The 23,818-nt window shown below is 40.1% G+C and overlaps 1 protein-coding gene across 1 annotated transcript; it reads left to right on the top strand.

The window, feature by feature from the left end:
• The first annotated feature begins 4,567 nt into the window (after positions 1–4,567).
• LOC121393888 (protein kinase C delta type-like) lies at positions 4,568–13,729 on the top strand. The gene is made up of 8 exons (XM_041563728.1): positions 4,568–5,213; positions 7,381–7,490; positions 7,597–7,758; positions 8,835–8,989; positions 9,357–9,495; positions 10,895–11,086; positions 11,192–11,320; positions 11,834–13,729. The coding sequence occupies exons 1-8, from the start codon at positions 4,568–4,570 to the stop codon at positions 11,945–11,947; spliced, it is 1,647 nt and encodes a 548-aa protein (XP_041419662.1). The 3' UTR covers positions 11,948–13,729.
• Positions 13,730–23,818: the final 10,089 nt, after the last annotated feature.

Here is a 23,818-nt window from a genome sequence, read left to right as displayed (position 1 = left end):
GGTGGTGAAAATGCATTCTGTCTGCTCTTTTAATTTAAAAAACAACAAACCATATTTTCCTTATTTTTTTCCATTATAAAGCATATGTATAAGATTATTTTATACATGTTTGTACCAGCATGCATTTTTGTCTTGAAATTCATGGTTTGTCTGCACACAGGCTAATGGGTGCCTGTCAGTGCACATGTATAAAAGAGCAGATAGCAGTACATTGGTTTTTCTCTGCCTGCTGATCATCAGCCCTGTGTGCCACTAGTAACATTACAAATTTAGTGCTAACAGTCTACTCTAAATTCACCGTACAGTGCTGCAAACTTTTTGCTACTCCTAGGAAGTGATGTCACTAGGAAATCGCACAAAGCGCTTCAGAAGTTACTGATCCCTGCCTGCACATGTGCACAAATGGTTCTCTGACATCATGGAACACTTCTGCGCACAGGGTCGGACTGGGCCGGCGGGACACCAGAAAGAAACCTTGTGGGCCCGGCCCTTATTGGGCCCTGGCCCAGACCCCCTCCCGATCTGCTGGGCCCCCCGAAAAAAAACGGTAGCATGCGCTTGCGCACTGCCCTTCGCGCATGCGCACTGGGGGTCTGGAGGTTTGGTCCCCAAAGTCCAGTCTGACCCTGTCTACACATATTGAGGTATATTTATCAAAAAGTAAAGTCAGAGATCACCACAGTCCTCTAGAGTTAAATTCTGTCACTCTCCATTCATTTCTATGGGATTTTTCAAAGAGTATTTATCAATGGGTGAAAGTTCATCCTTTGATAAATACATCTTTCAAAATCCCATAGAGGTGAATGGAGAGTGGCGGAATTTCCCTCTAGCAGACTGTGGCAATCTCTAACTTCACTCTTTGATAAATATACCCAATTGAGTGATGGCAGACTGGGGGAGGGAATCCAAATGCAGTTCTGCACATGTGCCAATAGCAGAGATTTAGGTGCCCCATAGCGATGTGCACCTGCCGGCTTACTTTTATAGACCTGCCCCATCGATGATGTCACAAAAGGGACGGGGCAAGCAGCTGCAGTGTCTAAAAAAGAAGAACCTGGAAGTCCGCACTGTAACGTGGCGGGTGGGGAGAGCAGGAGAAGAGCTCAACCTGCACCCACCACCTGCGAAGAGGAGTGTGAGGTAGGCCCGAAGCAGCCCGACTCGCGGGTATCAGGCCGACCCTCACATCACTAGTGCTCCACCCCTCAGTATCAGACAGAGACTGGGCCCCCAAGAGAAAACTGGGGGGCACCCCACTAAAGCTGCTGCCCTAGGCATGGGCCCTCAAGTGCTTATATGTTATGCAGCACTTTAGAAAGTAAAATTCATTTACATCAGTCCCTGCTCTAGACTTAGGTCTCTACCAGACACCAGCGCCAATTCTATGTCTCATTTGGCCCCTGCGATGCCACCTCCACTCACCCCTCAGCAATTACCTTTCTTGTGCCCGATCAACATTGCAGGGGGGCCGTATTGCTAGTGCAGACAGCGTAATTGCATTCTCTTGCACTAGAAGAACCACATTTCTTGTTTAAAAGCTGAATTTACAGTTTTTAAAGTTACCAGGAGAGGCTTTTTGCCACCCCTGGTAACATGCTTGATGCTGCCACCTGAGGTGAGTTTCTCACGGCAACAGCACCCCTGCCAGACACTACACCCACCTCCCTGGTATAATAGAGTAGCTGGAGGCAGGCCTGGACTGGCAATATGTGGGTTGTGGCAAATGCCAGAGGGGCTGCTGTAAGTTGCCATAGACAGTCACTGTTTATATTAGGCTGGTGGGGGGCTGCTTGGGCTGCTGTGTGGCCTGTTTGGGCCTCCGTGTATCTGAAATGCCAGGACCTAGTATGAATCTCAGTCCAGACCTGGCTGTAGGACAGGGAGAAAACACATAAACTCCACAGGAAAACTGTCCAGGTCAGATCAAACTCAGAACAGTGAAGTTCTAGTTTTAACTGATATTTACACTAACTATATGAAGATGGGCGTTTGCTGCTGTGAAATTTCCACTATGTTGCCACTATAACGAAAATCCTTTTTTTTTTAAGAAAAAAAAAAGACTTTAATACTGTGGTATAATCAAAGAACCCTGCCCCCTATTTTGCCTGTGACATATGACATAATCTAGCCCGGTTACCGGCAGGAAATTAACTGATTGGCTGGGAAGCAGGAGAAAGGCCTGAGGCATGCTGGGAGCCCCAGAGGACATCTGGGAAAAGAGGCGGACCCAGAAAGAGCCTTGTTTTGTCACCCAATCTACAGGATGGGCAGTTTATAAAGGGGAGAGAGCTGCCCAGGAATACAGGAAGGATCTCTGTGACAAGCTGTGGTGCGCTCCACTTGGATGAGAAGACTAGAGCTCCAGCTACACAGGAAGTGCCACTCTCTGCCCAGCTTCCTGTGGATCCCTCTGTCAGCTTTGTGAGTCCCCAGTGTGTGTGATGCACAGGAGGAAGGTATTGGAAGCGTCAGTGTGAGTGGCCCCCTGTGTGAATCGTGAGCCTGATATATAGGAGCAACTGCTTTGTCCATAGGAGAGGTTCTCTGGGACAGGTAGCGCTACCTGGGGTGTATTAAGAGCTCTTGGGGAAAAGACAAATTGTCAGGGACTGAGCTGAGTTATTACATTGTCTGTCCAGAGTGGAGTGGGGGACTGTGGCACTTGAAAGACTGTGATAGTGAGTTAGACTGACCCCATGTGTCATACAGTGCAGGGACTGGACATTTATGATTTCTGATTCTTATATAAAGTTTATCTTTGTTGCTGCAAACTGTGCGTGTTTATTTTTCCTAGTGCCATTCTCCTGAGGAGTACTCCTTAGTGCCCAGTGGGGGAGGCACTGTGCTGTAAATCCCTAGTATCTTTCATAAGCAAGGTTTGTAAAGTGAGTGTGATCCTACTAGAGTGTATGAGTGACTCAGACATATACTTACCTGCACCCAACTGTAACCAGCCCCAAGATTTCAAATTTGATAAAATCAACAAACCAACCATCAGTCCATCTAAATGGTAACAACCAGGGTCAGGCTGGGCCGGCAGGAAAAATCCCCAGGGCGCCTCAGACCCTCCAGTCCAACACCGTTAACAACACTGAAAGAGGCAGGGTGAGGGCTATGATGCCATTGCTTAGGATAGTCCTTTCTAGATGCTTGGCTTACCCACAGTTTGCCAGTCCGGGCCTGCTGCTTGCCCATTTGGTTTGACCCGGCCTGTTCCACGTTTATGCTGCCTGCTCCCCCGTCCCTTTCATACTTTTGGTTCCCTAGCTTGCCCAGAACTCTCTCTTCTGTCCTCTCACACTAACTCCTAGCAGTATCTGAGTAGCGGAGGGCTCCGCCCAAAGCCAAAAAATGTTGCTGCTACATCTCAAAATCCTTTTGTCCCTCTTTCACAAATGTTGGGAGGAATGATGCTGTTATGTATGTCCACCATAAATAATCTGTTCCTAGTCTGTAGCTTTTTCATGCTTTACTTCAAACATCAGTAATCTCCTCTAAGTGTACACAAATTTTGAACTAATAAACCAAAGGTAACAATGGGAGCACCTTCCATCAGATAGAATGCTGATAGAAATTACCAGTGTACAGGGTCAAGTGAAATACTAATTGACCAAAGGAGAGAAAAAGAATGACCCATTGGATTGCATCACCTAGTATATAAAACGGAAATTCCCACAACCAAAAGTATGGTATGCCCAAAATAAACAAAAAAAAAAGTTAAAATATACGTTAGGAGGGAAAGCTATACAGACTCTGCAGTCACTTGCTTGTAGATGGATAGTAGAGGTTCAAATGCCATTACATAACTGATCAAAGTCAGTGCATTACCATCCTCACATAAAAATGATTCTGTCCAGGTGGATATAGGATTATGGGGATTGCAGATGGTCACTTTTGGCACTGTGAGTTAAAGCTGAACATTTTATCTAAAGAAGACAACCAACCAATAGCACCAACCAGTATATATTTTTGAACTTTTATTAGCAGTTCGTATTTAATCAACATTATGGGATACGTTACAAGTAGTAATCCGCAAATCTGACCCGTTTGGCTGAAAATTCCTAAAACGGTAAAAATTTGCCAAAATGCAGTAAAGTCTATGGGTGACGAAAAAAAAAACCCCATTGTAGTGTATGGGCATTATTTTTGCTGCAAAATTTGGCGAAAAAAATTCGATCATCACTGGAAGGATTCAGGCTCTGCTAGTGTTGTTGCCGATATTTTATATACTTTAACATGGAGCAGCGTAAGTTTTTTACTTTTAGAAAGTTTTCTTTTCTTCTAAATTAGAGAAAGGTTTGTAGTGCCATAGTAATGTATTCAGCTCTCAACTGCATGCTTGTTGCTCCATGGTAAACCCAATGATGCCCGCATGCCACTGCTGGTGGTCACATGACACACCTAGCTTAACTGTTACTTGCTGGTTCAGACCAACCGCCGTTGGTAGGAGAGACAGTGAGTAGGAGAGAGTAGGTGTTTTTGATAGCGATTGCTAAATTTATTCAAAGCGTGATTAAAAATAAAAAACAGTATAGGAGGTGTAGTATAGGAGTAAAGAAAGACTAACATGGATTTGAGTGAAAGAAGGAGATGTCCGGCTGGACAGGTAGTGAAAAGCTGCATAGAAGGTAAGACCAACAAGGATTGGATCAAGGAGTCAGGAGAAAGAAAATCAGATGCAGCAAATGATGATAAAAAGATTTGCAGAAATGCACAGACAAGTCTGTATAGGAGCATTAAAAGAAGATGGAGAGTAGAGAAACAGACAGAAAATAAAAAGAAGACCATTAAAAGGATAAACATTGAAAAAGGAAAAATTTCAAAAGAAAGCCAGGCAGAGAAGAAGACCAGTAAAGACGAGAGGATTAAAAGGAGAAGATTTGAAGAAGGAGATATAGAAAAGGAAAGCCAGACAGAGAAGAAGACCATTAAAGATGAAAGGATTAAAAGGAGAAGATTTGAAGAAGGAGAAATAGAAAGCCAAGCAGAGAAGAAGACCAGTGAAGGTGAGAGCACTAAAGGGAGAGCAGTTGAAGAAGGACAGTTACAAAAGGAAAGCCAAGCAAAGAAAAAGACCAGTAAGCTTGAGAGAAGTAAAACAAGTCAGGTTGATGTAGATGATAAAAAAATCAGAGAAGAAAACAGTAAAGGAAGAAATATAAAGCAAAATGAAGATAATAATAAAAGATCAAGATCAGAAGACCCATTAGAAGGTAAGAAAAATACATTACCCTTTTTGTATGACATATAGAGACATATAGGTACATGATCACTTAATGTGAAATTACAGTGCCATTATAAACACTTTTGCTAAGCCCTAATACATTACAGGTATGGGACTTGTTATCCAGGATGCTTGGGACCTGGGATCTTCCAGATAAAGTGTCTTTCCCTATTCTGTGTACTAAAAATAATATAAATGGGTTGTTCACCTTCCAAGCATGTTTAGTATCACATAGAGTGTGATATTCTGAGACAATGTGTAATTGGTTTTATTTTTTTATTATTTGTGGTTTTCGAGTTATTTAGCTTTTTATTCAGCAGCTCTCTAGTTTAAAATGTCAGCAATCTGGTTGATAGGGTCCAAATTACCATAGCACCATTCACTGATTTGAATAAGAGACTGGAACAGGAATAGGAGAGGCCTGGGTAGATAGATGAGTAATGAAAAGTAGCAATTACAATAAATGTGTAGCAATCGCAGAACATTTGTGTTTAGATGGGGTCAGTGACCCCCATTTTAAAGTTGGAAAGAGTCAAAAAAAGCAAATAACTAAGAAGACCAATTGAAGAGTTGCTGAGGACTGGCCATTCTATAACATACTAAGAATTAACTAAAAAGTGAACCACCAATTTAAACATGAATTGAAACCCAATAGGATTGTTTTGGCTCCAATAAAGATGAATTTGATCTTAGTTGGGATCAAGGACAAATTACTGTTTTATTATAACGGAGAAAAATGAGAATCATTTTTTAAAACTTAAATTATCTATGAATTGCCATCCAGCAATTCAGAGCTTTTTGGATAACTGGTTTCTGGATACTGGATCCTATACCTGTATTATCAATTTGGATGAACATACACATTTCTTTAATTCCTAGCTGATATTGAATCTAGTTCCCCAGTACTACAACTGTTGTCCCACCATGAACAGTAAATTGGCTATTGTAAACTGCAAAAGTGAGTATATTAGCAGGCTGAGCAATTTTACATTGTCCGATATACACTTTAGTTCCCCTTCAACTTATCCCTTATCTGCTAATTTCCCTCTATACCTTGTATTGCAAAAATCCCATTGATCCTCTATGCAACACTGACAAACGTAGGCACATCCATTTCCGGGTAGAGAGAGAACAGCACAACTCCATTTTGGTCTCTGTGAACAAATTTGGAGAAAGTAGAAAAAACATGGCACTTTAAAAGTACAGCTGTTTTCTGCATTTTGCCCCTCACATTTGTAAATGAAGCCATTGGGTCATAAAATGAGGTTGCGAGAGGCCATACATATAAGTGGGTAGGTATCACCCTTTCAATTATATGTTATAAATACGTACCTCCCAAGAAACCATTTATACATTTAAAATATAAAGGTTGTTTTGATTTTCACATAATCTTCATTATATTTGTTAATTAATTTTTTAACATATGCTACAGGTATGGGACCTGTTATCCGGAAACCCATTATCCAGAAAGCTCCGAAATATGGAAGTGCTGTCTCCCATAGACTCCATTTAATCCAAATAATCCAAATTTTTAAAATGATTTTCTTTTTCCCTGTAATAATAAAACAGTACCATGTACTTGATCCCAACGAAGATGTAATTAATCCTTGTTGGGAGCAAAACCAGCCCTTTCAGTTTATGTAATGTTTAAATGATTTTCTAGTGGATTTAAGGCATGCAGTTCTAAATTATGGAAAGATTCATTATCCGATAAATTCTGGGTCTTGAGCATTCTGGATAATGGATCGGATACCTGTATCATGTACAATTTATTAGCGATTGTAAAAGTGCAGAAAATTTTTGCGAAATGGAGAAATATTTGCCAAGCACAGTAAAGTCTATAGGCATTTTCTTTTTTTCTTGCAGTGATTTTTAGCTAGCAAAATAACTCAGAGTCTATGGGTGACTTTTTTTCTCACTCCTATTGCAGCAATCAGCTTTTATTCTCACTCTAAATGCATTAAAGTCAATGGGGTTCTTTTTTCAAGTTTATTCCAAATGTATTAAAGTGAATGGGCAGTTTTTTCTTGGTGAATTTTTCGTGGCAAATTTTTGTCCACCGTTGGCGAAATGTGGAATGTGTGGTGAAAAAATTGGCTCATCACTACAATTTATCTGTGATGTGATCTGTTTATGGCATTTTTTTTCTCTTTAAGAAGGTGGAAGCATACAGAAGAGACCCTGTCTGGACATCGAAAGACCTGCTACACTGGATAGTGACAACTACAAGTTCCACACTGTACTGGGACAAGGAGGCTTTGGCTGGGTGAGTGATGGATTTCCCAAGTCATGAAGCATGTTTGCATAGCAAGTTACATTGTGTCTCTACGAGAGACCCCGTGATATTGAATCTCTTCTCTTATTCTTATTAGGTGATATTGGCTTCTTTTAGACCAAAAAAACAACTGGTGGCAATTAAGATCTTGAAGAAACAGAAGAACAACTGTGATTCCATCGCTAAAGAAGCCCGTCTATTGAAGATCAGCAGAGAATGTGCATTTTTATGCCATTCTTATGCAACTTTTCAGTCAGAGGTAAAGCATACTGATCCTTATGCACGATAACAGGTTAAAATAGCACTTTGTATGTGTCTCTGAGATTCAATTCTTGGCACTCACAGGCTTATTGTCAGTGTCGGACTGGCCCACCAGGATACCAGGAAAACTCCCGGTGGGCCCAGGTGTCAGGGGCCTCTTGCTTCTAACCATTTGGCCTATTTCATGGTCATTCCCTATTTCTTAGGCTTAATAATGGAAGAATAGAGTATAGTATGTAGATATAAAAGACTAGGAGAATAAAGAGGTTAAGTGAGGAGAGGAAAAATAATAATTTGGAAAGTGGGCCCATGGTCTAAGGTTTTCTGGTGGGCCCACAATCTGAGGTTTTATGGTGGGCCCCTGGCATCCCAGTCCGACACTGCTTATTGTCATCTAGTACTAACAGCATAATCTGCTTGGTCATTGTCAATATATTCTTGTTGGTATAGAGTGGTGGTACCTTAATGGTGTGTATTACAAGGGTACTTAGTTAACATTTAAATATGTTATTCTCTATTCTTAATGGGGAATTCATGCAACCGATTCCTGTGAATCCCAGGCTGAGCCAGAGGGACTTGCCCTGATTCCAAAGGCAGTCAAAATGCTAAAAATTATATATCAAAGATATATGTCCCAAGGCTCTTATCCTCCAGTACTTAGTCATAGGTGTCTCTGAGACACCTATGACTAAGTACCGGAGGGTATGAAACTCGTAAGGTGGGCTATGTGGGGTTAGTATGTACCATTTGAAATGTAAGCTTTAATAAAAAATTGAGCTAATTGAGCCTTGGAACATATATCTTTGATATATAATTTTTTGCATTTAAATATGTTAAACAAAAGCTATTTATATGACGTTGACTCACATCCTCAAATGCCCCCCACACAGCTCCCAATACTGCCCTATTTGCCTTGTTAATGTTGATGCAGTTGGGAGGGGGTATGAGATCATTGCAGCAGGCCCAAGTTACATAGATGGTTTTATTCAAGTCCCTTTAGCCCTTCTTTTTACCAGCTCTACTTCTGTGTAGTAATGTCTCATGTCTCACATTCTTCTAACCTGCACTTACCAGCTTGAAGCCTTCTTTGTCCTGGAGTATGCCAGTGGGAAATCTTTATGGCAAATGATTCTTCGTGACGGAAATCTGCCAATGTCGAGAATCATATTCTACACAGCAGAGATGGTGGTTGCCCTCCAGTTCCTGCATTCTAAAGGAATCATTCATCGGTCAGTAAAATCTCAGTATATTGTGTTTGTGTTCTTTAACCTTGTAAAGTTCTTTGAGGTCAGTATAAGTGGCTACTTATCAACTATAAGTTCCATACGTATAGAGTACTCTATTATGCCCTCAATCAATCAAGGACAGTGGCACACAGTGGGCTTTGTTGTACGCTTAATTTAATTTAAATTAGTTTATCACCTTCTTTTGTGGTTTATTTAATTGAGGTTATTTTTAACAACAATTAACTTTCTTAAACAGAAGGGAATAAAATATGTGATCACATTTAACTGACAAAGACTTAACTTGTTCCATGAACATTGACCTCTTTGTATATTTTTCTGAAAGTAAATTGTTCTTGTGTTTAACCTACAGTGATCTGAAGCCGGACAACGTATTGGTGGATAAAGATGGCCACATAAAGATCTGCGACTTTGGCCTTGCAAAAGAGAACATCACTGGCCAGAAGAATAACTACGGCTTAGCAGGAACCCGTGGATATCGGGCACCAGAGGTAACATAATTTGTTGTAAAATATTTACAATATATGCATAGTAGCATATATATTGGAAAAAAAGGTTTGTATAAAAAAAAAGAGAGAATAGTATCAACATCTCAGATGATCCCATTCCCATCTATCCCAATCTATCACCTGACAAATGCTGGCACAATGCCAATTCCGGCAATTTAGTTTCTTAGAATCTATTAGGGTCCAGTTTCGATGTTATAATTTTCACTGGTCTGAACCCAATGTGACCTCTACATGATTACAGGTATAGGATACGTTATCCGGAAACCCAGTATCCAGAAAGCTCCAAATTACAGAAAGGCTGTCTCCCATAGACTCCATTGTATCCAATTAATCCAGATTTTTAAAAAAGATTTCCTTTTTTTCTGTAATAATACATTAGTACCTTTTATTTGATCCAAACTAAGATTTAATTGATCCTTATTGGAATCAAAACCAGCCTATTGGGGTTTTTTCATGTTTATATGATTTTCTAGTAGACCTAAGATATGAAGATCCCAGGTCCCGAGAATTCTGGATAACAGGTCCTATAGTATTGAAATGAAACTGAAACCGTCAGTCCCAATGTTATAACCTTTAATCCTGTATCAGAAAATAGACCAACTATGTACTATTAACATTTAAACACACTGTATTTCAATATTAAAACAAATATATTTATTAAACAACGGGTTAACAGAACTTCCCACCTTAAAATCACTGGTAGGCAAAAGAATGCACCTCTCCTGTTGCAATTAAAACTTAATTAACACAAAGCATTCTAAATGACATTCAATACATTTTATACAGCACAGAAATGTCAGTTATAGTTACAAAGTCTTATATGGGATCTTAGTATTAATATGTAGTTTGTAACTGCAGAACTGTAACTCATCCAGTTACAAAGGGTCCTACTGTGGAAACACATTAATCCACTAGTAATTCCTGTTGTACATCCAGAACTCCAGTGCAAATATATCCAAAGCTTGTGTGATTCAGTTTGTTAGTTGCACGTGTCTTTTTCCCAGGTGCATGTATTCCTCCTAATTAGCCACCCATGATTTTTAGATAAAATTTTTATACCTGTTGCTTAATAAATATATTTGTTTCAATATTGATGTATGGTGTGTTTAAATGTTAATATTACATGTAATTAAGGTAACTGTGTCCGTCCCTTTTCTGATGCAGTTTAGACGTTCCAATATGTTGCAAAAAGACATCCCAGGTGTTGGGCAATGATCTTGTTGCTGTACTATAAGCATTGTGATTCCTATTGACAGTCGAGAGAAGCAGTTTATAGCAATTCCATGGAGAAAACTGTACTCTTGGTTCTCTTTACTATCACACATATAAGGAGTAAATATATTTGTTGGTATAATTTGTTTTATTTATTTTCTCTTTAAAGGTTCTATTACAGGATGAGTACAATGCAGCCGTGGATTGGTGGTCTTTCGGGGTGATAATGTATGAAATGGCCACAGGTAAATTGCCATATTCAACATCAGGCAGCATTCTAAATCAGACCTATGCGATAATGACGGAAACACCAGATTACCCATCTTATATGAGCGAGGAAATGCTGGACCTCCTGTCTAAGGTAAATAGATATACTGGCATACTGCTTATGTGCCTGCCAATAATGCAGGGAGTTACCTAGTATAACATCTGCAAAACTCTAACATATGACCATGTTTCTCTTTAGCTTTTGGAGACTGATGACACCAAACGAATTGGACTGAATGGGAACATCAGGGAGCATCCTTTCTACAGCACTATCAACTGGGATGATCTGGAAAATCGAAGACTGGAGACACCTTTTCAGCCAGGAATGGTAAATTAATGCGCTGCAGCAATCAATGCACTTTTTGTATACTTTCATGAAATAGCAGGGCAGAGGTCTTCTGACTTCTTATACATGTATGAATTATGTGAAAACATGGTCATAACCGTAACTCTCCCATTGTTCCAGTGATGGTCAGCTAAAACATCTATCATAAGCCTTTACCCAAAATAGTTGTCAAGTTGGACCTCCCTTAATAACTAAAAGCCCCCTTTAGTAGACAGCTCCAAAAATTGCTGCTGCTGATATCTACCAGAGTGATAAGGGATAACAGTTTTAAGACAGAGGTTGTCCGGTGCATACAACCCCTGCTGTTATTGCGATGGAGGACAGATCTTTTGCATAATAACACCAGGCAAATGAGTTCATCCTTTTCTTCCTTGCAGTTAGGAAGCTCGCAGTGACCAATAAGGTGTTAAAACAAATCTACTTAAAACTATGAGTGAAATTAATACACAATTCTACTGTTGTATAAAAGTTTAAGTGCTTTTCTCTTGTTCACAGCCATCTGCGGACGACTTCTATGAATTTCCACTACCATTCTCCACTCATAATTGCAATGGAAAGAATTTAAAAGATTTCTCAGAAGTTGATCCCAACTGGAATTGGCAGGAGTAAGGCATGACCTCTGTTCTAACATGGGATACCATCATTAGTTGCTGCCTGTAACAACCTGAGGCCTTTAACATCTGTGGCAAGCTGCACCCCTAAACAACCAATCCACCTGCTGTACCAAACCTAAACCATCTCCTGTGACTGTCACCTGGTTCTGCCATCAAAGCCAGCACCAGACGGGATCTCTGACTGTAGCTTCTAAAGGATGGAAAGGTACAATGGTGAGGTTACATCTGGAATGAAGAGATTGCTAAACATAACCAGGTTACCCCCACCCTCCCCCAAACATCTGCCTCCCTCCTATTCCCTTACCCGTGATTAACCCCTTTCCTAAGTGGCCCACTCCAGTGGCATAACTATAAAGGAAGCAGACCCCATGGCCGCGGGGGGCACGGATCTACTTCCTTTATACTGTCTCCTTCCTTATCCCTGATTTCCCTCTTTTCTAATCACTAAACCACACCCCAAACTTCTGTCTCTCTCATTTCCCCTACCCATGATTGACCCCTTTCCTAAGTGGGTCACACCAGCAGCATAACTATAAAGGAAGCAGATCCCCTGGCCGCGGGGGGCCCAGGTCTACTTCCTCTATACTGTCTCCTCCTACTCCCTTTCCTCTGATTTCCCTCACTACACAACACCTCAAACATCTGCCTTCCTCTTATTCCCTTACCTGTGATTAACCCCTTTCTTAAGCAGTGGTGTAACTATGAAGGAAGCAGAACCCCTGGCCGCGGGGGGCCCAGGTCTACTTCCTCTATACTTTCTCCCTTCTGCTCCCTTACCCTTGATTTCCCTCCTTCCAGATCTCTAAACAACACCCCAAACTTCTGTTTCTCCCTTATTTCCTTACCTGTGATGGCATAACTATAAAGAAAGCAGACCCTGTGGCTGCGGGGGGCATGGGTCTACTTCCTCTATACTGTGTCCTCCTTTCCCCTGATTTCCTTCTTCCTTATTTACATTTTCTCTCTTTTACTCTCAATCCCTTTCCCTATTCCCAGCTTCTTTACCATCCACTTTTAAACCCTCCAGGTTTTCTTCCATACCTTAACCCTAGCACTTCCCATACCCATGCCCTCTTTGTCCTCTCCACAACTTCTCCCTCAGCTCTTCTCTGTGAGTGTGTGCTCTATGTATTTGTGTGTGTGATTGAGTGTAAGTCAGTTTAGTCATTTGAAATGCTCACCCATTTGTTGAACAGGAGAACACTGAGATATATTTCTTACTATTATCCACTAGTATTTCTAGGTGCGTCTAGAGTCATTTTACTTGCAGTCCATAGCCAGTTCAGAGGTCACTGTATTTGTAGAGCTTGCATTAATAGCGCAGCTGCTGCTGACTGTACTGGAGGTGAAATTGGCTTAGAACCACCTTCAAATGCCCCTGTGTGTATCATCCTTACTGTTCTCCTGTTCAATGAACCAGTCACCAGTGCCAGGATATTTTTATAACCTGGTACTTTCCCAAATGTATGCCAATACTGAACCAACCCATATGCCCTGACGGTAGCATTGTACTTACTGTACAAAGCTACTGTTTTTAGTAGAATTAGGAAACCATTGATCCAGGGATTATACCGATTGCCATTTTGGAGTCAGGAAGGAATTTTTTCCCCCTTCTGAAGCAAATTAGAGGCTGCTTCAGACGGGGGTTTTTTGCCTTCCTCTGGATCATCCAAAAATTAGGTAGGGTTTGTTTGAGCAAAAGGTTGAATTTGGACACCTTTTTTCAACCATAAGATCAATGCCACACCTGGCTGAGAAAGCTGATCTGCACCCATTGACTCCAAGGTATAAGTGCACTGACAGTCATGGAACAGATTTTAGTGTTAAAATGCATATTTATGCTGCTTTGCACCAAAATCTACTCTGTGTGTGTCAGGGCACTTACACCATGGAGAAGATGGAAGTGGATCTGCTTTTTCACAGCCTGGTGTGGCATTAGCCTCACTACTAAGTGCAGATAAGATAATTCAAATCACCATTAGAATATAAATTAAAACAAACTAAAACAAAATCCCCTAAAAACAAAACTGAATCAAATAGGAGGGGGTTCAGTGCTGGCTTTTTTAAGCCGGTAATTGGCTACATATGAATCTAGGATCAGGGACTATTCCAGCAAACCACAGCAATAATATTAGCTTATATATACCGATAGCTTACTATGTGATTTGCTTTAATATGCATGTATGTTGTATGGCTTTGTGAGACATATGAGCATTGTAAAAACAAACCAAAATTATCTAGGGCATAAAATAGCTTGATTATTCAAAACGCTGCCTAGACACTACCTGTTTTGTACCCCAAATTAGATTAGTAATTTGATCAGCTAAATAGGGACATCATTAGTCATTCACCAGTATTTATAATCTAAAATCCTTACTGGTTAGGGGAGTAGTGCAGCAAATAATATACTTAGCCAAGCAGCAGCAGTATAAATCCCACCTGCTCTATGTGTCTCAATGTTATTTTCTCCAACACAGTAAAAATAGCCAATGTATGTGTCAGTGTTGTGTCTGAATGTTAACTTAAAAAATCCCAGTGAAGAGCTTTATGGACTAAATAGGGAACATTGCAGCAAATCATATGTTAGCAAATCATTGGTGATTTCATTCTCCTGAACTGAACTGGGCTGAACTCCACATCACGATAAGGACGATTTGTCGCCAGGTGGTGGCACGCATGCAAAGTGTCAGATGTGCAGAATATAATGGAACTGATCAAGGAATCGCAGACACTCGATATAACTGTCGGATGGAGATGCAGCATGGGGCGTTCACATCCGACAGTCGATCCATGTCGTTTGTACCTGCGATTTCTCGATCAGTCCCATTATATTCTGCACGTCCGACACATCACATGCGTGTCATCACCTGGCGACAAATATGACCTCAATGTGCCATGGAGTTCAGCCCTTATGCCTATGATCACCAGAAGATTTGCTCCAACAAAATAAAATTAGCTAGTATATATGTGAATAAAAGCCAATTATGTGTGTGGGAATATTTAGCTTGTGCCTCTCAGTCATTACTGAGGAGGAAAGGTCCCATGACGGTTTGTCACTCAGTGCTGGACCAGCTAGGGAACTATTGCAGCAAATTATAGGGTGAGCCATTTGCTGCAATAAATGGACAGTAACAAGAGTTGAAGCCTTGACGTGGCGTTACTGCTCACATGGGTAACCATGTGCCAATTCAACCATTTATGAGGCTGTGATAGTGATTGTGGAGTATATTTAGTATTTAGACCATTGAACAATTATTCATTTTACTGAAAAACTAATCTTACATTTTGTTTTCTAGGCTATTTTTATTTCAAAACACTGAAACTATGTAGAAAAAAGGAAATATACCGTTTGCATAATTATTCAGTTCCCACACTTTAATTGTCTGTAAAGTTGTCTTTTGGCTCCATAACAGATTTAAGCACTTGAGTAAGCAAATACCAGCCACAACCTTTTTCCCAGATTTAGAATTCTGGCTGCACAGTAGAGTAAAATCAGTCTTTCCTGATGAAAAGCAGCTCCATAGCAAGGACCAATTTTGTCATAGTTGCAGTCTGCTTAGATGGAGTTGAACCAAACAGAGTATTTCTGATTGGTCTGTCATTGATAGCATGTGCCATGGATATAGTGTTTCCCTTCCTTTGTTACTGAAAGATTTAGGACACGAAGGAGTGCACTGGAGAGTGGAGGTGAGAGAACAAGGGGCCGGACCAGGGTTAGGTGAAGAAGAACGTGCTTGGCCTCCCACTTCATTGCGCCCTAGGCATGTGCCTCTGCTGCCTGCCCCGTGTTCTGGCCCTGCGTCAAAGCTGTAAGAGTGGCAGCAGTATAAATTGCTTCATTGAAAAACAAAGGGTGTTGGCTCCTCCCCCTTTTGGGCATTCAACAAATATCGCCTTTTCATTTATGCTGACCCCATGATTATGTGATTCAAGTGTGGCGAGTGTGGCTTCAAAGCTCTAACATTGGCAGCAGCTTGAAAATCTTCCCTGTCAAAGTCAATGGAAGTGCGGGATCACTTAGAAAAGCACAATCAACCTGCTCCACTATAGGACGAAGAAGTGTGGAGAGTTTGGCTGATGAACCCCTAAAACTGTAGGAGGAGAAGCGTTTAGAAAATGGGGGGCACTAAGAATAACAAAAAGATAAAAAAGCGGAAGGGGTCGGTGAAAGAAGAGGTATGTGGCACCCACACTTTATTGCTCCCTAGGTACATTCCTCTTCTGTCTATCCCTAGTTCCGGCCCTGCCTCAAAGCTGTAATAATATCAGCAGTTTAAATCTCTCTATTTAAGTCAATGGGTGAAATTCGATTGGCTGCTGTTGGCTTCTTCCACTTTGGGTCATCCAACAAATAACCCTGTTTCATTCGGGAGGTTCCCATGATTATGTCTGGAAAAAAAGGTAGTGTACCAACACCCACGATTCAAGGCCTGTGCCACGGCCTCTGTCCCTTAGAGGCTAGAGCAGCTGCAAATTCTTTCAGGTTGTGGACAATCAGGCTCAACAACTGCAAATACTGTGTTGCAAGTTTATTTAACACAACATGTTTCGAGCGGTGGCTCTTTTTCAAGTGTTAGATCAGTGCCCATTACACATATGTTTTAAACCCAGTTACGACCCACCCCCTTGACGTGATAGGGTGCATTAAGAGATTGACACGATGAGGTCACTGCTGTTGGGGTTTTTTTTGTAGCCTGACCCCACATCCGACAAAGTTCATCTGTGATCTGTGAAGAACTCAATAGTCCTTGGTATCCAAAGTTAGTCCAATAAGTGAATGAAAAAAAGTGAAAGTAGAAGGCTGTCGAATTAGCCTCAAACATACACTTAACCCCTTGTATTGCAATTCAGCCTACAAAAGAGTCCAAGTAGCTTTCAACATTCATTGTAATTCATATACATGAAAAATCATTATAGGTTTGTAAACCATAATTTAATCGTAAATACATATCTTTCTGACCAAAACTTTTCTTATATATATATATATATTGCGGACCTGCCCCATGTATCTTACCAATCAGTAGTTTTGCTAACGTAGAAAATCTTTTCTATCTTACATTCAGACTATAGGGCAGCCGCTTCCAATCGTTGCTGAAATGGATAAAGAACAAAGTTAATCATTGAATACATGTTAAAGGAAGCATGCAACGCTCCATTGGTCATTCATGCCTGTTGGAATCAGGCTATTTAGTTTTTTTATCCATATTGCCTCTTTTTGTAACATTATTTTCCTAATGTCACCTCCCCTATGTGGTGACTCTACCACCTCCAATACCAACCATTTTAACTGTGATACATGATGTTTGTTCATATTAAAGTGGCGTGAAACGGGGGTATCAGTAGCTGTATCTTTCTTAAAGTTACGAATGTCCCCTTTATGTTCCTTTATCCTTTCTTTCACTTTACGTATGGTTTGTCCAACATACACTATGCCGCACGGGCATTTTAACATGTAAACTACATGCTCTGACTCACATGTTGCATAGCTGTGTAGTTGGATTTTATTGCCTTTTGTCGGATGTTGTACTTTATCTCCTTTTATAATAGAAGGACAGCAGACACAATTTAAACATGGGAATGTTCCTACCACTGGCTTACCCTTAAAGATTTTTTGCATTCGGTTTTGTTTAGGTTCTGCTGGGCACAAAATATCTCTCATTGTATACCCCCTTTTATAGCAAAATAATGGCATGTCTGTAATGGTTTTACTCATAGTTTTATCATTTTGTACAATTGGCCAAAATTTTCTAACTATGTTCTCAACTTTCTTGCTATGTGTCCCATAAGTACTGACTAAGGGGATTCTATTTGTTTCATTGTTCTTAGGTTTCTCTATTAACAATGTTTCCCTTGGGATCTGCTCAATCTCTCTTGCTATAGAGACCAATCTTTTTTTCTGATACCCCTTTTCCGTAAGTCTGTCAATTAACTCAAATGCAGCCTTTTCATAGTTTTTATCCTCTGAGGTAATTCTCCTGGCTCTCAAGAACTGGCCTTTGGGAATAGCGTTAATGCATTTTGGGTTATGAAAACTTGTTGCATTTAAAAGATTATTACGATCTGTACTCTTTCGGTAAAGATCTGTACAGATCTTTCCTTGTTTCAGGGTAAGTTGGACGTCTAGGAAGTTCAGGGACCCTTTTCCTATCTCTGTAGTAAATTTTATGGTGGGGTGGCTGTCATTGGCTTCGTTAACCATTTCATGGAACTTTTCGATCTCGCCCTCCCAAATTACTAGGATATCGTCCACATATCTCTGGTAGGTTACAATGTGCTGTTTATATCTGTGCTGTAAGAAAAACTTCTTTTCCAGATGATAAACAAACAGGTTTGCAAAAGCAGGGGCGACCGCTGCCCCCATTGATGTGCCTTGGGACTGCCAGTAGTAATCCCCTTTAATTCTAAAGTAGTTCTTTTTCAAGACTATACTAAGGCAGTCCAGTAGGAAGTATATTAAACTGTTAGGCAAATTTGTCTCTAGGAGATATTCTTCTATATACAATAACCCCTCTTCCTGTGGTATTGAAGTGTACAGACTTTCGATATCTATACTACACAGGGTACACTGCTCACTTAGACACTCCAAATTGTTAAGCCTTCTTAATAACTCACTCGTATCTTTCAAGCAATTAGGTATTTGTTTAACCAGTGGTTGCAGATAAAAATCTACAAATTTGCTAAGGGGTTCTAACACAGAACCTATTCCAGATACGATTGGACGGCCGGGGGGGTTTTCCAAGGATTTGTGTACTTTAGGTAGTAAGTACAACACCGGGGTCCTTGGGTATTCAGTAGTTAAAAAATCTGCAGTTTTTTTACTAATAATATTATTCATCATTGTATCATTCACCATATACAATATTTCGTTTTTTATGTCATTAGTAGGGTCCTTATGTATCTTACTATAATGACCTGGGGTATTTATTTGTCTCATGACCTCTTTTTCATACATAGATTTATCCATTACGACTATAGCGCCCCCTTTATCCGCTTTTTGATTATTATTGAATCATTATTTTTCAATTTTTTCAGGGCTGCTCTTTCGTTAAAAGATAAATTATGTTTAAATCTGTGTGCAGAGTCAAACTCTTTTTTGACTTCAGAGATGACCACAAATTCAAATGCACTTAAGGCTTCATTGTTTACATTAGGCATAAAGTTACTCGTTTTTTTATAAGGACATGTATCCCCCTTATTTTGATTGCAAACAGGTGTATTATCAGTTTTGGAAAAACACATTTTTAACTTTAAATTCCTTAAAAATTTTTGAAAGTCAATCTCCCAAGATGAAAATTCCACTGGGTAGGTGGGAACAAAACCAAGGCCTTTGTTCAGCACTTTCTCTTCTGCAGGAGTAAGTTTATAAGAAGAGATATTCAATACAATGTAAAATTTACTACAGAGATAGGAAAAGGGTCCCTGAACTTCCTAGACGTCCAACTTACCCTGAAACAAGGAAAGATCTGTACAGATCTTTACCGAAAGAGTACAGATCGTAATAATCTTTTAAATGCAACAAGTTTTCATAACCCAAAATGCATTAACGCTATTCCCAAAGGCCAGTTCTTGAGAGCCAGGAGAATTACCTCAGAGGATAAAAACTATGAAAAGGCTGCATTTGAGTTAATTGACAGACTTACGGAAAAGGGGTATCAGAAAAAAAGATTGGTCTCTATAGCAAGAGAGATTGAGCAGATCCCAAGGGAAACATTGTTAATAGAGAAACCTAAGAACAATGAAACAAATAGAATCCCCTTAGTCAGTACTTATGGGACACATAGCAAGAAAGTTGAGAACATAGTTAGAAAATTTTGGCCAATTGTACAAAATGATAAAACTATGAGTAAAACCATTACAGACATGCCATTATTTTGCTATAAAAGGGGGTATACAATGAGAGATATTTTGTGCCCAGCAGAACCTAAACAAAACCGAATGCAAAAAATCTTTAAGGGTAAGCCAGTGGTAGGAACATTCCCATGTTTAAATTGTGTCTGCTGTCCTTCTATTATAAAAGGAGATAAAGTACAACATCCGACAAAAGGCAATAAAATCCAACTACACAGCTATGCAACATGTGAGTCAGAGCATGTAGTTTACATGTTAAAATGCCCGTGCGGCATAGTGTATGTTGGACAAACCATACGTAAAGTGAAAGAAAGGATAAAGGAACATAAAGGGGACATTCGTAACTTTAAGAAAGATACAGCTACTGATACCCCCGTTTCACGCCACTTTAATATGAACAAACATCATGTATCACAGTTAAAATGGTTGGTATTGGAGGTGGTAGAGTCACCACATAGGGGAGGTGACATTAGGAAAATAATGTTACAAAAAGAGGCAATATGGATAAAAAAACTAAATAGCCTGATTCCAACAGGCATGAATGACCAATGGAGCGTTGCATGCTTCCTTTAACATGTATTCAATGATTAACTTTGTTCTTTATCCATTTCAGCAACGATTGGAAGCGGCTGCCCTATAGTCTGAATGTAAGATAGAAAAGATTTTCTACGTTAGCAAAACTACTGATTGGTAAGATACATGGGGCAGGTCCGCAATATATATATATATATAAAGAAAAGTTTTGGTCAGAAAGATATGTATTTACGATTAAATTATGGTTTACAAACCTATAATGATTTTTCATGTATATGAATTACAATGAATGTTGAAAGCTACTTGGACTCTTTTGTAGGCTGAATTGCAATACAAGGGGTTAAGTGTATGTTTGAGGCTAATTCGACAGCCTTCTACTTTCACTTTTTTTCATTCACTTATTGGACTAACTTTGGATACCAAGGACTATTGAGTTCTTCACAGATCACAGATGAACTTTGTCGGATGTGGGGTCAGGCTACAAAAAAAACCCCAACAGCAGTGACCTCATCGTGTCAATCTCTTAATGCACCCTATCACGTCAAGGGGGTGGGTCGTAACTGGGTTTAAAACATATGTGTAATGGGCACTGATCTAACACTTGAAAAAGAGCCACCGCTCGAAACATGTTGTGTTAAATAAACTTGCAACACAGTATTTGCAGTTGTTGAGCCTGATTGTCCACAACCTGAAAGAATTTGCAGCTTCCCATGATTATGTGATACTAGTTTGGTGAGTTTAGCTTCAATGCTGTAAGAGTGGCAGCAGTTTGGAAATCTTCCCTGTCAAAGTCAATGGAAAAATTAGGGTGTTCTAAGGGGCGCCGCAAAAAGACAGAGTGCAGGATCACTTAGAAAAGCACAAGCAACCTGCTAAACTATAGGACAAAGAAGTTTGGAGAGTTTGGGTGCTGTACCCCTAAAACTGTATAAGGAGAAGCGTTTAGAAAATGGGGGAGCACTAAGAATAAGAAAAAAATTAAGAAGCGGAAGTGGAGGAACAGTAGTAAACCAACATTATCCATTTGTAGCCTTACAGACAATTTGTTTTTAGATGGGGTCAGTGACCCCCATTTCATAGTTGGAAAGAGTCAGCAGAAGAAAGCAAAGAATTTCATCTCATTCTTTACCTTTTTACCATTTTAGTGCTGGGGTGTGTGTGTGTGTGGGGGGGCATTGCCCAAATGTGTGGGTGGGGGGCAGAGGATCAGTGAAGCAATACTGATTGAGGTACAGCACTAACTGTATTAGGATTGTGTTGCACTGCATTGTCTCCCCTACATAAAACAAATTATCACTGGTTCCTAACTTAACTGTGGTGATGATTTATGGAGCCGCACTGTCATCATTGAATAGGGACTAAAGGGACATTTATTCATTCTTTTATCTCCCCCAAATGCAGTCCCTTTCTAAGCTCCCCTGACCCATCTGGATACTGGTACCTCCATGCCACCCAGATGTCGTCTGATTACGGCTTGTCTTATTGCTAAGGTAGGTCTATAGTAACACAGTACATCTGGAGTTCTGCATCTTGTTCCAATCCTATTCAGTTCCCTGTGCCTAGTGATTCTAAACTAAACATTGAGATTTTATAAAAAATAATAACCTATCTGTATGGCAGAATGTATAAATTGCTGCTCTGATTAAACACTAACGTTGGTAATGAAAGCTGAAAGGGGTTTTTCACCTTTGAATTAACTGTTAGTATGATGTAGAGAGAAAAAAAAGGCAAATGATTCTAAAACTTAAAAAAATAATGAAGACTAATTAAAAAGTTACTTAGAACTGGCCATTCGATAACATACTAAGGGGGGTATTTACTAAAATTAAAAATTTTCCCCTTTTTGTAATAAAAACAAAGTCGACCTAATTCATTTAACAAATTTAACTCAGGGTCGTACTGGCCCTCAGGGATATCAGGAAAACTCCCGGTGGGCCCAGGTGTCAGTGGGCCTCTTGCTTTTAAACATTTGACCAATTTCATGGTCATTCCTTATTTCTTTATGGCAAAAAAGAGGCTTAATAATGAAAGAATAGAGTATAGTAAGTAGATATAAAAGACTAGGAGAATAAAGAGGTTGAGTAAGGAGAAGAGGAATAATAGTTTGGAAAGTTGGCCCACGGTCTAAGGATTTCTTGTGGACCCTTGGCATTTATCAAATAACCAGTTTGAAAAAGTTGGGGCAAGAAAAGACTCGATAAAATCGAAATCTTGGATTGTACGGCTTTTTTGATTCCTGAACTTAAAGGTGAACGACCCCTTTAATATAAGCAATAAAATGAAATCTATGGTAGTTTTTTCTTTCCATTTTCTGAACACAATTATAGTTTTATAGTGATATATGTACCAAAATTGGGAGTTAACCTCCAGTCTTGAGCCAGTCAGTTTTACACTGAAAGTCTCTTTTTTCCCTACGACTGTGTTGGATGGAGCATATTACCTTCAGCTCTGCAATGGGTATTATTTGTTGTATCCTCTGTATTAGATCAATAGCAGCTCTCCAGTTAGAGCCATGGAACAAAAGGCAGAGGCTCCCAGAATTCAGATGGAGGTGGCCCACAAGGCCATGTCTTACTGCGTGTGTTGTTTGTATAATAAATGGGATAGAGCTTTGGTGACTGAGCACCCGAGGGCATTTCTCTGTTTTCATAAGTATCTGAGGGGTCTCTTACATTGTATTCAATTATACAGCAGTGACCTGATGAAAAGCATAGGCTGGGGCTGGTTCTTATTTCTCTATAAATACGTTTATTACCCCTAATAACCCTTCCCCACCGTAACAATAAATCAGACAACACCAAACTGAGGGTTACTTCTTGTAATCTGGCCTAGTGTTCTTAATAATATTGAATGACTCAAGTACTGAGAATATGAGCAATGGACAGGCCCCACAGTTAGAGATGTTCTTCATCGCTGTGACTGTCAGTAATGTAGAATCTATATTGCTGGCACTTTGTTATGTTTTTGGAACTGGTGCCCGTTCCTTGCAGTTAAAGGGTTAAACATCCAACTTTTTCCCCATATATTAGCACATCCTTCAAATGGAACACTGAAATAAGGACCAAAGTGGAAGAATCTGGTGATATCAGAAAAAAGGTATAGCAGTTATGAGAGAACACTGCTTCCCATCCAGAAAGGTTTTCTCAATATTTCCCCAAAAACCTCGCTAGCATTAATCAACTCTTTCACTTTCTGCCGGCTGTTTCTCCATTCAGATAGGCCGGTGGCTCTCAGTGCCGAACATAATGGCAGCCATATTTATTCTTTATTTATGTTGTTTGTCTTGCTTATCTCACCTCTTATGTCTTATACCCCCAGTGCTGGAACAAGGCAATATGATAACCAAGGCAAGGAGTGAGGGGCACTCCCCCATACATGTGCACTCGAGCAGGGGAGGGGAACAGGGTTGGATTGGGCCGAAGACCTGCTTGCTGCCGCAATCTCTGTCTCTGGCCCCGATTGCCTCAAAACCAGGTACGTGCAT

Source organism: Xenopus laevis, chromosome 5L (assembly GCF_017654675.1).
Source record: "Xenopus laevis strain J_2021 chromosome 5L, Xenopus_laevis_v10.1, whole genome shotgun sequence".
In the NCBI taxonomy this organism is placed as follows: domain Eukaryota; kingdom Metazoa; phylum Chordata; class Amphibia; order Anura; family Pipidae; genus Xenopus; species Xenopus laevis.
The sequence above is the reverse complement of the archived record's forward strand: the minus strand, read 5'-3'. Positions and strand labels throughout refer to the sequence as shown.